Source organism: Trichoderma virens (assembly GCF_000170995.1).
Source record: "Trichoderma virens Gv29-8 chromosome Unknown TRIVIscaffold_80, whole genome shotgun sequence".
Classification (NCBI taxonomy): domain Eukaryota; kingdom Fungi; phylum Ascomycota; class Sordariomycetes; order Hypocreales; family Hypocreaceae; genus Trichoderma; species Trichoderma virens.
In genome coordinates this window covers 463761-475776 of record NW_014013669.1, presented here as the reverse complement: position 1 = coordinate 475776, position 12016 = coordinate 463761, and the positions used below count along the sequence as shown (strand labels likewise).

At 53.3% G+C, this 12016-nt stretch overlaps 5 protein-coding genes across 5 annotated transcripts; 2 read left to right on the top strand and 3 right to left on the bottom strand.

The window, feature by feature from the left end:
* Window positions 1-485: 485 nt before the first annotated feature.
* On the top strand, window positions 486-2769 carry TRIVIDRAFT_48572 (uncharacterized protein; the record flags this gene model as incomplete). The annotated part of the gene is made up of 3 exons (XM_014099100.1): window positions 486-966; window positions 1051-2604; window positions 2660-2769. 3 exons carry the CDS (start codon window positions 486-488, stop codon window positions 2767-2769), a joined length of 2145 nt encoding a protein of 714 aa, XP_013954575.1.
* Window positions 2770-3549: 780 nt separating this feature from the next.
* TRIVIDRAFT_48499 (uncharacterized protein) lies at window positions 3550-6761 on the bottom strand (the record flags this gene model as incomplete). Its single annotated transcript, XM_014099099.1, has 3 exons — window positions 3550-4257; window positions 4324-6401; window positions 6455-6761. 3 exons carry the CDS (start codon window positions 6759-6761, stop codon window positions 3550-3552), a joined length of 3093 nt encoding a protein of 1030 aa, XP_013954574.1.
* Window positions 6762-7650: 889 nt separating this feature from the next.
* TRIVIDRAFT_48718 (uncharacterized protein) lies at window positions 7651-9178 on the top strand (the record flags this gene model as incomplete). The annotated part of the gene is made up of 5 exons (XM_014099098.1): window positions 7651-7734; window positions 7801-7854; window positions 8032-8118; window positions 8194-8316; window positions 8387-9178. The coding sequence occupies 5 exons, from the start codon at window positions 7651-7653 to the stop codon at window positions 9176-9178; spliced, it is 1140 nt and encodes a 379-aa protein (XP_013954573.1).
* Window positions 9179-10240: 1062 nt separating this feature from the next.
* TRIVIDRAFT_216402 (uncharacterized protein) lies at window positions 10241-10754 on the bottom strand (the record flags this gene model as incomplete). The annotated part of the gene is made up of 1 exon (XM_014099097.1): window positions 10241-10754. A coding segment is annotated over one exon (371 nt), but the record flags the coding sequence as incomplete, so codon positions are not given.
* A 48-nt stretch (window positions 10755-10802) lies between these two features.
* TRIVIDRAFT_48445 (uncharacterized protein) lies at window positions 10803-11903 on the bottom strand (the record flags this gene model as incomplete). The annotated part of the gene is made up of 1 exon (XM_014099096.1): window positions 10803-11903. The coding sequence occupies one exon, from the start codon at window positions 11901-11903 to the stop codon at window positions 10803-10805; it is 1101 nt and encodes a 366-aa protein (XP_013954571.1).
* Window positions 11904-12016: the final 113 nt, after the last annotated feature.

Below are 12016 nucleotides of genomic sequence, written 5' to 3'. Positions count from 1 at the left end.
GCATCGAATCGTCGGATCGGAGAATTTCAGCCAATCCACCCGCATCGCCGGATTAACATGGCGCCGATAGCCTAACCTTAGCGGCGTGCACAAAAAAGCGGGCGCTCGCAAACCATCCGCACACAATGACAATATCAACACACACCACGGCAGCCCCAAATTGCTGACGCCCTGGCCGTTCGTGTTGTGGACATGTGGGCGCGTGTTTGCCGTGGAGTCCCTCTTTTTCCTGCATACCGCTTGCCACCGACACAGGCGGTCTGGAAATATTTGTCGATAACGCGGGCAGAATCCATTAGGCCCACGTCTGAACCGTACTGCTGCTACATTCCGCCTTTTCTGCCACCCGCCAGACAGGACCATCGTCCAAGCTGCCTCGTCACTGAGAGCTTGGATCCAAAGCCAAAGGGCGGAATCGAGTCGCCAGGCCCTTGTGCGCTACAGACTGCGAGCCGGGCGCCCTCAATCGAGGCCCGTCGTGCGCAATGGGTCGCAAGCCGAATCCCCTCATCCTCGAGTATTTCGTCCGCGGGCCCAAGCTCAACGACAACAGCAACCGCTATCCGCACACGTGCAAGCAGTGCGGCGAGAACTTCCCCAAGGGCCGCATCGATAGCCTGACGACGCACATCACCAAGAAATGCCCGGCCATCTCCGACTCGGACCGCATGCGAGCCTGCCTCGAGCTTCACGGCATCACCACCGCCAGAGCTGCCATCGAGCGTCCTCAGGGCGGGGCTCCCGTCAATGGCCAGCCCACCGCTCAGCTCGCGCTGCCGCAGGGTTGGAGTGCCCTGGAGACTCTCGCCGAAGCATCGCGCCAGGTCGATCTGAACGAAAACAATCGTGGCCAGAAGGCATCCGACACCCCTAATCCTGCTGCTAATGGCGGCGGCTTTGTGCCAGATCGACTGGAGCTGCAGGAGCAATTCACACTGGAGAATCCTCCCGCAACGTACGACAGCCGTCCGCAGACAAGCACCAGCCTTAAGAAAGGCCTTCAGCAGTCCCCATCTCGCTCGACGTCGAGCGTGGGGCCTGACTTGGCAGCTTTTGCAGGCAATGCCGTCGTGCAGGTGGCGTCACCGACTCCTGAGCTTTCACCAGAAGAACGTCTTCAGGCTCTCCTCCCCGCCAGCGAAACATCGCCAGACCCATCCAACATCTCTGTCGCTGTTGCCGCCACTGCCCGCTTGAATCCGTCCTTTCTCGACCCTCAGCTTGTCAACACCGACATTCCACCGCCGACTTCATCTCCTCCAACCGTAGAGGCTCAGGCAACTATCGATCCAGTGCCAGCCTCCCTACCCACCACGCTGCCCACCTCTATACCAACCACTCTCTCCGATGCGAATGTTTCCCAGCCGTGGGGCGAAATGACATACCTGGCTACTACTACCCCTATTCCCTTGCTCACGGAGAATTCTCCAGCACTGCCTCTAATGAGCCGCGGTGGTGTTCGAATGGACACGAGCGATGGGCTCATCAATGGCAGAGCACGCCACGCACGGTCGAGATTTACCCCTGCCAGACGCAAGGAGGTTCAAGAAGTCCGCAAGATAGGCGCTTGCATTCGATGCCGGATCCTGAGAAAAAACTGCGGCAAAGGAACGCCCTGCGATACTTGCCGCAAGGTCCTGGCACCCCGTGTCTGGAGGACTGGCTGTGTTCGCACACGTCTACACGAACAACTTGATCTATATGCTGCTGGCGTTCAGGTCGTTCTATCTCAAAACCGCATCAATCTCATTAAGGATCAGCTCAAGCTCACCAACGATGGGAGCTTGATCGAAGTATCCCATTTTCCCGAAGCAGGCAAAAAGATTGTCTTCGGGGCCTTGGTGTACCCACTGGAGCCAAACGAAACACAGGCGGAGGCTCGTGGAGACAAGACACCATTTCATCAGGTCATCATGATTGACCAAGATTCGGAGGATATCCCGGCCAAGGCCGAGTCGTACATGCGAGATGTGCTGAGTACCTTTATTGAGCGTGAGCCGTCAAAGTTTATGAGAGTGACGCTCGAGGCTGCATGTCAGCAGCTTTCAAAGGGAGAAGACGACCTCCTCAGGAAGGCCTTGGAGTTGTGGGGTCTTGTCGAGAGCATCGATCGCGAACGGCAGTGGACGATTCTAGAGAAACCGAGTGCCGAGGGAGAAGAGCCGAGATGGATAAAGGAAGCACAAAACGAAAACGACGCAGACATTTACACCATGATCTGCATGCAGCTCAACGCTGCCGCGGAGCGAAAGGCTAACAGCACCTCCAAAAGTCTGTTGAACCACATGGACAGGCTGCTCACCGACAGCAAGACAAAGGTCGGATTCAAGATCTATCTCACCGCCATCATCTTCCTCAACTGCGTGGAGAAGTCCACCTGGGCGTTTAAGGCTTGGGAGCAGGACCATCTCCGCCCAGGCTGGCCCCTTGAGCGGGACCCAAGCGTGTTCACCCAGCAGGGCGGCAATTTGGCTGGACTGCTGAAGATGCTCTTGTCCATTCGCAAGGCGTTGCCTCAAACCATGAGGGGCCTAGATGGGAAATTGACAGTTCAAGACAAAGACCCGGAAATCACGGAGTACTTCCATAATCTTGATCTTGATTGTAAGCTTTGCCCAATCCAGTCAATATTACGCTTCATATGCTAACCGTGTCACAGTCGATACCATCGAAGCCCGCCAAAAAAGCTCACAATTCTCTCCTGCCGACTCCCGTTCCCTCGAACTGGCGTTTTGCTCCCATCTTTTACTTCCCAACCTCCCGGCCTAAAGACTTACGAGTTATGAGACAACGACCTGGCGCAACTTCTTTTTTTCCCTTTTTATTATTATTCCATCACTCTAATTACCAACATACTGTGATTCTTCGATCGATTTAGATGACTAAACTGACTTTGCCTCACTGGCCCGGAGAGATTTATTTTTTTTATTACTTTTCAAGAAGAAGGGAGCGGCGCGCATTTAGATGGTGGGCGGGAAACAAAAAAAAAGTACAAAAAGTATGCAAACATTTAGACGAAACACTTTCACGATACGGAGGAACAGGAATATCAAGGGGCAAACCTCACATTCCCTTTCCTTTCTTGCGCCCCCCTCCCTCCGAAACAATCTTCGCATGACTCGGCGTTGGTTCTGGTCCCCACGGTTTCATCGGGCTTCTTTTATTTTTCATTCACAAAAAGCGAGGCACAAAAAAAAGCATGATAGATGGCCTGCTCGGTTAACTTTTTTCCTTTGTAAAGGGGAGGATATTCATCTTCATCTTTTTCTTTTTTCCTTTTGTATCTATTATCCAAAACTACATAGAGCGATGGCGCAATTTCCGGCTTTTTTTTTAAAGACGCCCACGCGCGCTGATTTATCGAATCATTTCGAGCGGTAGCCACACACAAAAAAACCAGTTCACACATTCAAAATGGGAAAACAAATGCTATAATAGATGATTGAATCTCTCTTCTTGTTTCCAACCCCGCCATTAATAATTTGCATCTCCCATGACTCCTCTATAAACTCAAACACCCAAATCTCCCCTTTATCCATGCCCAAACTTCTAGGTCGGCGACATGCTTCCACTGTCCACTCGCGAAACGCCCTGCCCCGGACGCTTGGGCTTCTTGAAGCAAGCGAATTCGTTCTTGCTTGCCTCCCTGAGTTTCTTGAGCACGTTGCGCATCTCAGGCAGCTCGTTCTGCAGCCGTGCGCGGGCGTCGTTGTCCGTGCGGCTGTCCAGCTCCTGGTAGATTTGGCTCTGCAGCTCCGAGGCCTTGTCAGTGGTATAATGGCTCAGCGTCTGGGCAATGAACTCGACGTCGAGGGTAGCTTGAATGAGGGCGCTGAGGGAATAGCGCGGACGTTTGCGAAACGCATCCAACAGCTGCAAAGATGTCTGCTCCAGCAAGAATGAAAGGACCTGAGGTGTCAGTGAGGCAGCCGTAGTGGAAACCTGGGAGTGGACAAGAACAAGCGTCAGAAGCGTCTCGTATACGTATGGCTTGGCCGTCTGAGGCCGTTCTCCTTGCGCTGGTGCCCAATCATGGTCCGCGAGGCCAGAGTGGATGATCTCACGCAGCTTCTCAGTAGCCTGCTTAGTGTAAGACTGGAAGAGGCGAGCGTCGATCTGGCCAAGCACGTCCTTGATAGTCTTGGACTCGTCCGTAAGCTTGACTGAAAATGCATTCTCAAATTGCGAGTTCAGATTAGGGACTACTTGAGACCGCAGAGCCTGCAGATTGCTCAATGTAAGGAGCATTCGAACGTTCTGATACAAGTATTAGCTTGGTGATGGACGAAAAATAGACAAGGGGAAAAAGCGTTCAAAACTTACTCGGTCTCCGGCATCAAGTGTGCTCTTGCCCACTGACGATGCAGCAATGCTGGAGGTAACCCCGTCCTGGCCAATGGACCACTCGTCATCCGTCTTCTTGACAGATCGCTCTGCATTCTCCACCATACCACTCAATGCCTTGTACAAGGTGGTTACGTACTGGCTGCGAACCATCTGGAGCAGCTTGGCCGGCGGCGGTAGAACAATGTCGCCTGCTCCCGGCTTCGACATCGCCTCGGAGATGTAGAGAATCTTCTGCATACCGGATAGAAGAGCGCCCTCGAATGCAGCAAAGCTAGCAGGCATCCGCGTAACATCTCCCGACTCTGCAGACGGCAGCCAGTCCTCTATAAACTTGATATTCTCGGCGTCCCGGTTCCACGCAGCGCACAGAGCTGTTACGCATCGCTCTCTGGAGACACCGGTCAAAGTCTTTAGTTGCTCGAGAACTTGGCTATTTCCCGAGCGAATGGGATCGATGGTGGCAAGGTCAGAGGCACCTGAGCCGACCAATGCCAGCATCCTGCAGAGATAGTACACTCCGCTAATGGAGTTTGACCAAGGAGGCCAAAACGCCAGCTTCTCCCAAGGCTCACCCTTCTTTGGCGAAGATGGCGGCGGGTTATTCGGGTCAAAATTGAATCGAGGGTCCCGTGTAGAGGTTGGGCTCAGGGAATTGCCGAAGCCGCCAGCTGAGGCTGGTGAGTTGGGCGAGACTGGGAGCGGCGAGAAGACCACACTAAGATCTTCAGGGGGCAGCCCAGCAAAGAAGTCATGTATGTGTCCACGCAACAAGTCCACCAATTCCACGATGCCCTTCTCAAGGTCCGTAACATTTTTCTGTGTTAGTTGGTGATGCCCTTGAGACTCATCGTTATAGCCTGTAGGCAGCGTCCTCTGAATATTGCCCTCAATGAAGCCTTGTGCAGTCTGCCAAAACTCGAGGAGGTCCCCAAGAATGCCCTGAGGAGACATTAGGCCGGTCAGAAAAGCAAGCATCTTCTCCCACAGCTCAATGACATCTGCGGAATCGCTCGAGGTTGGTTTACTGTCGATGCTCTGTCGGCCCAGTGTACGTAGGTGTGTGGCCACAACTTTATTAGAAGGCTTCTCATTGGCCGCAAGCCTTCGACGAAGCACCTCAATTTCTGCCTTTGTGTGCTCGGCCGTTGACTGAATCTTGGATTTGAGGTATTCGTATCGACTCAGTAACCATACCCATATCGGGTTTTCGTCGACACCAAGTTCCAGCAGTAGAGTGATGATGTCCATGTGCTGATCCGGCCCACGGCCAACGTGACTCTCGGATTTTGACAATGTGTGTAAGGTAGACAGCCTCTTCCATGCATCCCGTTTGAAACTTTGGATTTGGCGATCAACGTCATACCATACCCGAGCTGCCACCATGATCTGATAGAGCTGGTCATCTTCTGGCATTTGACGGTCGATGTTTTTTGATACTGCGCGCGCATCGTCGGCAAACTTCCTGGCGCGGTTGTATGCTTCCACCAAGGTCTCGTAGTCTTTCCTCTTGATACAGTCGGATATTATGGTGCTCAGCTCCAGTGGATCTTTGAACTGGTTTACGTATCTTTGGAATGACCTCAAGTGTTCCTCCTTTTCGCGCCCTCCCAGAGCTGGTCCCCACACATCTTCGGCTTTGGCAGAGACATCCAATAAGGGAACTTTGATGCCCAAAACACCGTATTCGCTTTCTTTAATCAGAGCATTCTTCTTTCGAGAGTCGGACGACAGGGCCAAGGGATTGTTTAGGCCAGCCCTGCCGGCACGTAAGCTCGTTCGACTGGCATGGCGACCATGGACGGAAGCTCTTGCAGGATTGGTCTCGGTTCCACGATATTTCATTTCTCTGTAGACATTGTCTATAGTTGCCTTTGCCTTGACAAATCTTTCAAAGTTGCTCTCCACAAGCACCTTTAAAGAGGCTGACTTTTGATCGATAGACTGCGAAAGGATATCCAAGCCCTCGAGCAACGTGCGCGTGTCAGCGTGTTCGTGTACCTGCGATAAGAACAGGGTCGGCGAAAAGGTAGTCGAGGACAGCATGAATCGGTTGCCTGTCAAGATGCGATCAGCCCCTGCTGCGGCAGACTCAAGGTGGGAGACTCACGAAGTCGCACGTCATCATGTGCCGGGAGGCCAATTTCTCTCAGCGAACGAACAACGCTGTCTGTGGTGCCCAGGGGATCTGGCTCGTCCTTTAAAACATGGTTGTTGGCAGCTGCTTTTCCTACCGCAGCCTTGCCATCGCCGGCGGCAGACTGGAGAGCCTGATATCGCGACTTTTGGCGGCTGTGCTTCTTAGAGTCGGCTTCGTCCCCGGAGGAGTCGTGGTCATCTTTCTCTGCAGGCCATTCTGAGGGGTACGAGGTGGGGAGCTGGTAGAATTCGAGGATTGTTCGCTCGTAATCGGACATGTTGTCGGGCTCGACGCAATGGCGGGGAGGATGAAGCTCGCGAGCTTAGGGACGGTGTCAAGGATGGCGGGACAAGCTCATGCATGCGGCAGCGGGAGATTGAGATTGTTGGTTTTCGGCCTTGAGGGATCAGGAATGTGTTTTGGCGAGAGGCGTAGCGACCATTGCCTTGGTCGAAGCAGGATCAGCTCCACGATGCGAGCACGCAGCTGCTGCTTCTCCAATGCAAGATCATGTACCACCTGAGTTTAGCAGCAGTCGAGGTACCCCGTACTATTCCAAGGACGCATGCTGCAACTAGCCACAAGCCACACCAGCCTGGTTTCAGAAGAGCAGCCACAGGTCATGTCAAGCCACGGGGTCACCAGCCACCAGCTGGCAGCTCTCTTCGCTCTCTCGCTCTCTCGCTCTCACCAGCCTCAATTCCTTAGTCATGGGGCGCTAGTTCGTGCAAAATCCAAAATCCAATCAAAAATCTGGAACACGGGGAAGGCCGAGGCAAAAAAGCTCAACCAATTAGGCGTAGCTCGGAGCCTGCAGCCGCAAACCGAACGGCTCCGAGGCGCCTGACCGAAGCGGCAGAGCGGAAGAAGGGTCGAAATGAGGGAAATTCCACAGGCGCGCCACAGGCCGTGTGGCTGGTGCTCTCCACTCAGCTCGCTTTGGAGCCACTCGCAGCGCAGTAACCAAGGCTGAAGCGTGCATATCGCCGGCTTTCAGTTTCGCCCATGCCGGGCCCGAGCCAAAAAACTTTCAGATGGCCTTGTTTATTCCTTTTTTTCTTTTATTCCCCTTAGATACCGCCAGCCGACCTCTTTCTTCCCTTTTCTCTCCTCTCTGGTAAACCGCCTTTATATATCCTCGACATATATACACGCACACCATCACAATGCTGGCCATTCGCTCTCTCCAAAACCCTGCCAGGCAGTGCCTGCGAGCAGCTCCCCGCGCTGCCGCCACCTGGTCCATTTCCGTATGAAACAACAGCGCAACAGGCGGACTCGATGAGAATATTGGCTAACGTCTGGTCCAGAACAAGCGATTCTACTCTCAGGAGCGAGTTGCCAAGTACGAGGGAACCAAGGATGCCAATGTACGTCTGCTCGACACATAATATGCGCATTTCCCCCCATCCGCGGCTCTCTGCATGATTTGCTGTGTTTCGTCTATGTCACCAATAGTCGAGGGTGGGGAGGAATAAAATTCACTCAAGGCGCAGAGCTTGGAACTTGTGCAGCTGCCCCGAGAAAGATGCTTACAATGTTGATAGGGCAACTTCCTCGTCAGCTTGATTGAGGGTGATGGTATCGGTCCCGAGATTGCTCAGTCCGTCAAGGACATCTTCGCCGCCGCCAAGGTACGACCACTTGAGACCACAGGATGGAACAATCCGCAAGAGGAGCAACAGATGAAGGCTAACAATGAGATATAGACCCCAATTGCTTGGGAGCCCATCGATGTCACCCCCATCATCAAGGACGGCAGGACCGCCATCCCCGACGCCGCCATTGAGAACATCAACAAGAACAAGATTGCTCTCAAGGGTCCTCTGGCTGTAAGTGGACTAATACTGATATAACTCCTTTCAGATCGCAACAGACGGATTGTGCTGACACATGTACTAGACCCCCGTTGGCAAGGGCCACGTTTCCCTCAACCTGACTCTGCGACGAACCTTCAACCTGTTCGCCAACCTGCGACCTTGCCGATCCGTCGCCGGCTTCAAGACCCCCTACGACGGTGTCGACACTGTCCTGATCCGAGAGAACACCGAGGGCGAGTACTCTGGCATTGAGCACGTTGTCGTCGACGGTGTTGTGCAGAGCATCAAGCTCATCACCGAAGAGGCCAGCGAGCGTGTCCTGCGATTCGCCTTCCAGCACGCCGAGTCCATTGGCCGCACCAAGGTCCGTGTCGTCCACAAGGCCACCATCATGAAGATGTCCGACGGTCTTTTCCTCAGCGTCGCCGAGCGCGTCGCCAAGGACTTCCCCAACATCGAGTTCGACGCCGAGCTGCTCGACAACACCTGCCTCAAGATGGTCACCGACCCCAACCCCTACAACGACAAGGTCCTGGTCATGCCCAACCTGTACGGTGACATTCTGTCCGACATGTGCGCCGGCCTCATCGGCGGTCTCGGCCTGACTCCTTCCGGCAACATCGGTGACGAGTGCTCCATCTTCGAGGCCGTCCACGGTTCCGCCCCCGACATTGCCGGCAAGGGCCTTGCCAACCCCACTGCCCTGCTGCTCAGCTCCATGATGATGCTGCGCCACATGCGCCTCAACGACCACGCCAACAAGATCGAGAAGGCCATTTTCGACACCCTGGCCGAGGGCAAGTCTCTGACCGGCGATCTCGGTGGCAAGGCCAAGACCCACGAGTACGCCGCTGCCATCATTGAGAAGCTGTAAAGAACGAACAGGCGTTTTTTTGTCACTTTTTGATACCTTTGTCACCTCTACCGCTGCCTTTTGCACCACAGCAAAACTACGCAAATCCATCAACTACACAACCCGCCATTCCGCAAAAACTCATAAACAACTCATTCCACGTAACTGGGGCTGCTCCCGTATGAACGTATAATCGAACGCCCCGGTTTACTCGCGCCATACACCATCTTGTTCACTCTTGAAAAAAATTATTTTCACTAGGAGGGGATTTCATTTTATCACGGTTTTCCAAAAGTGTATTGAGATATAGCAAGCATTCAGTACATCGAGGACCCCAAAAAAGGGAGGGGAGAGAGGGGAGGAGGGGGAGGAGGAGAAAAAAAGAAAGCGGTTTAGAATCTGTATGTACAAACTACTGGAACGTGTGTCAGTGCGTGGGTATTTGGGCTTCGCTGCTTGAGTTCCATCCACGGCATGGCAAAATCATCAAAAAACAAGTTTAAAAAAAAGAATGATACCATGAGCCTGTGTCTTTTGATGGTGTTATAATCTTGTACGCACTACTCGGTCAGTAGCCTCGTTTTTCATGCGGCAAGGGTATCGTCGTCGGCATCACTTCTGTCACACGAGCAAGAGAAGGTCATACCTTGTCTCCGCACGACCACATGCGACATGCGACAAGCGTACAAGTAAACACGGCCCAGCCAAGGAGAAACAGAGAAGACCAACGTTGCACGATTATTAATTTGTGCTCACTTTGCAACTCGCAGAAATGACGTAGCTCAGGGTAGTCTAGCATTAAGTAGAAGAAAAGAAGAAAAAAAAAAAAAAAAGGGTCTACTCTATAAAATCTAGACCGTTCAGAAACACGCCTATGAAGTCATGCCGGGGGTGTCACCACATCAAAACGATCGGACCATCCCATCGGAGCGGTAATAGGGTGTGTGCCGAATTGGGCGTGATTTACAAGCCCGCGTTGATTGTTTGCCTTGATATCAGGTATACACCGGATTAGGACTAAGAGATGATAAAGTAGCACTCGAGAGCGGGCGAGTAGATTATATTGCGGATTGGTATTTGAGATGCGAATTGATAGAATTGTCATCAGATATCCAGACTATGATGGGAGAGTCAAAAGAACTCAGATGATTGATATAATACAAGTACAGATTTGATACAGGAGAGACGAAAGCTACCCGCCGCCATCATATTGCAAGGAGCTGCGGTTAGACACGGTAGAGTAGAAGGTGTCCAAGTGCCGCGCTCGTAAAGAGGAAGGGAAAAAAAAGTGGTGTCGTAAATCGTGACGTCTCAGATTCCTTGTTACAGCCCAACCCCAGCCCAGTCCATGTGTGTCCATTTCCGTATCGTACGCCCGGTGAAAAACAAATCTTGTCCAAGACCCCAACTCCGACCCAATGCAGAAAAAAGGGAAAAAGAAAAAAGAAAAGGGCATGCCCAATTGCTGTGTGGCAGGATTGGCTTCCCCAAGTGGCTGTGCAAGGCCATGTACACGCACGCACACTTTTTTGTTGCATCTTGGCCGCTCTCTCCCGTGTAAGAGCACCGCATTCCAACCGTTTGAAAGCGGCCATGCAAAATATAAAAAAAATGAAACCCCCATGGGTCCAGAACCCCTTTCCCTCTAGCTGAGAAAAGACAAGCCAAACAGGCCCCTAACCATATTGCCGGATCCTCCGTCCAGCACGGCGCAGGCTTCCCTCTCGTCATCAGCCCATTGCTTGTGGAGGGAGCCCGGGCGATAAGCAGATCCTCGACGGTTGGGCCGGCTGGGGTAGAAGATATGGACGCGGTAGCACTCGCTGAACCTCGCCCACTTCCAGTCGCGCGGCGAGCGGCAAGCGCCGACCTGGTGAGTGGCTCGGATGACGATGCGGTAGGACTCGTCCGCACAAGGCTGGATCGTGATGTCATAGTCCATCAGGCACAAGCCACACGATCCCGGCGCCTCGAAGCAAGGGACGAGGCCGTCGCCGCCAGTCGCGGGCTTCTTGAGCAGCTCGGGGATGGAGTGGCGGAAGGGCGAGGTCGCCGGAAAGAAAGAAGTGTGCTCGCACAGCTTGAAGTCGCGCGCGCCGGTGCATTTGCGGAACTCGGCCACATCGCTACCAGCTACTGTCAGGACGTAGGTGCGCTGCAAGAACAGCTCGTCGTCCATGATCTTGGCCGATGTCGAGCACTGCACCGTCATCAGGTCTCGCCGCTCGCTCTGCTCGGTGCACAGATTCGCCAGCGGGATGCCGTATTCGGGTCCGTACAGGTGTCTGTTCATGGCGAGCCTGGCATGGATGTAGCTCAGGGTAAAGGGGTTGCCGGTTGGAGAGAATCGATCTCGGCTCATACACTTGAGTCTTTTCCCATCAACGCCCAGTTCAGGCCCAGACTGAGGTCCAGTCGTCTCGACGAAAGGATGAAGCCTGTTGCACGGGTGGCAATAGACAGTGCCCTTACCCAGGGGGTCCTTTTCGATCATGGGGAGGAAGCGCTTCTTCAAGTACGGCGGCAATGCCTTGTACGTCTGTGGAAACAGAGCATAAGTGCTCCGGCAGGTGAGCTTGAAGCTGAGGATTTCTGAATCATTGAGGTAGTCTCCGATGAGGAGCAGAATATCGGAGGGGACGTCGAGAATAGGAGTTCCTTGGGGAGCATCGTTGACGGTTGGAGGAGGTGTAAAGGCGCGGAACCAGCCACCTCTGCTCCAGAGAGTGGTGAGAAGCTGATCCATGTTGAAGTTGAAGTTGAAGATGAAGATGAGATGAGACTACCAGTACAGTATGTTGGGCACTGCTGATAATAATAGCCGCGAGGCTGTGGGGCTTTCGATGATTGATGTAAGTG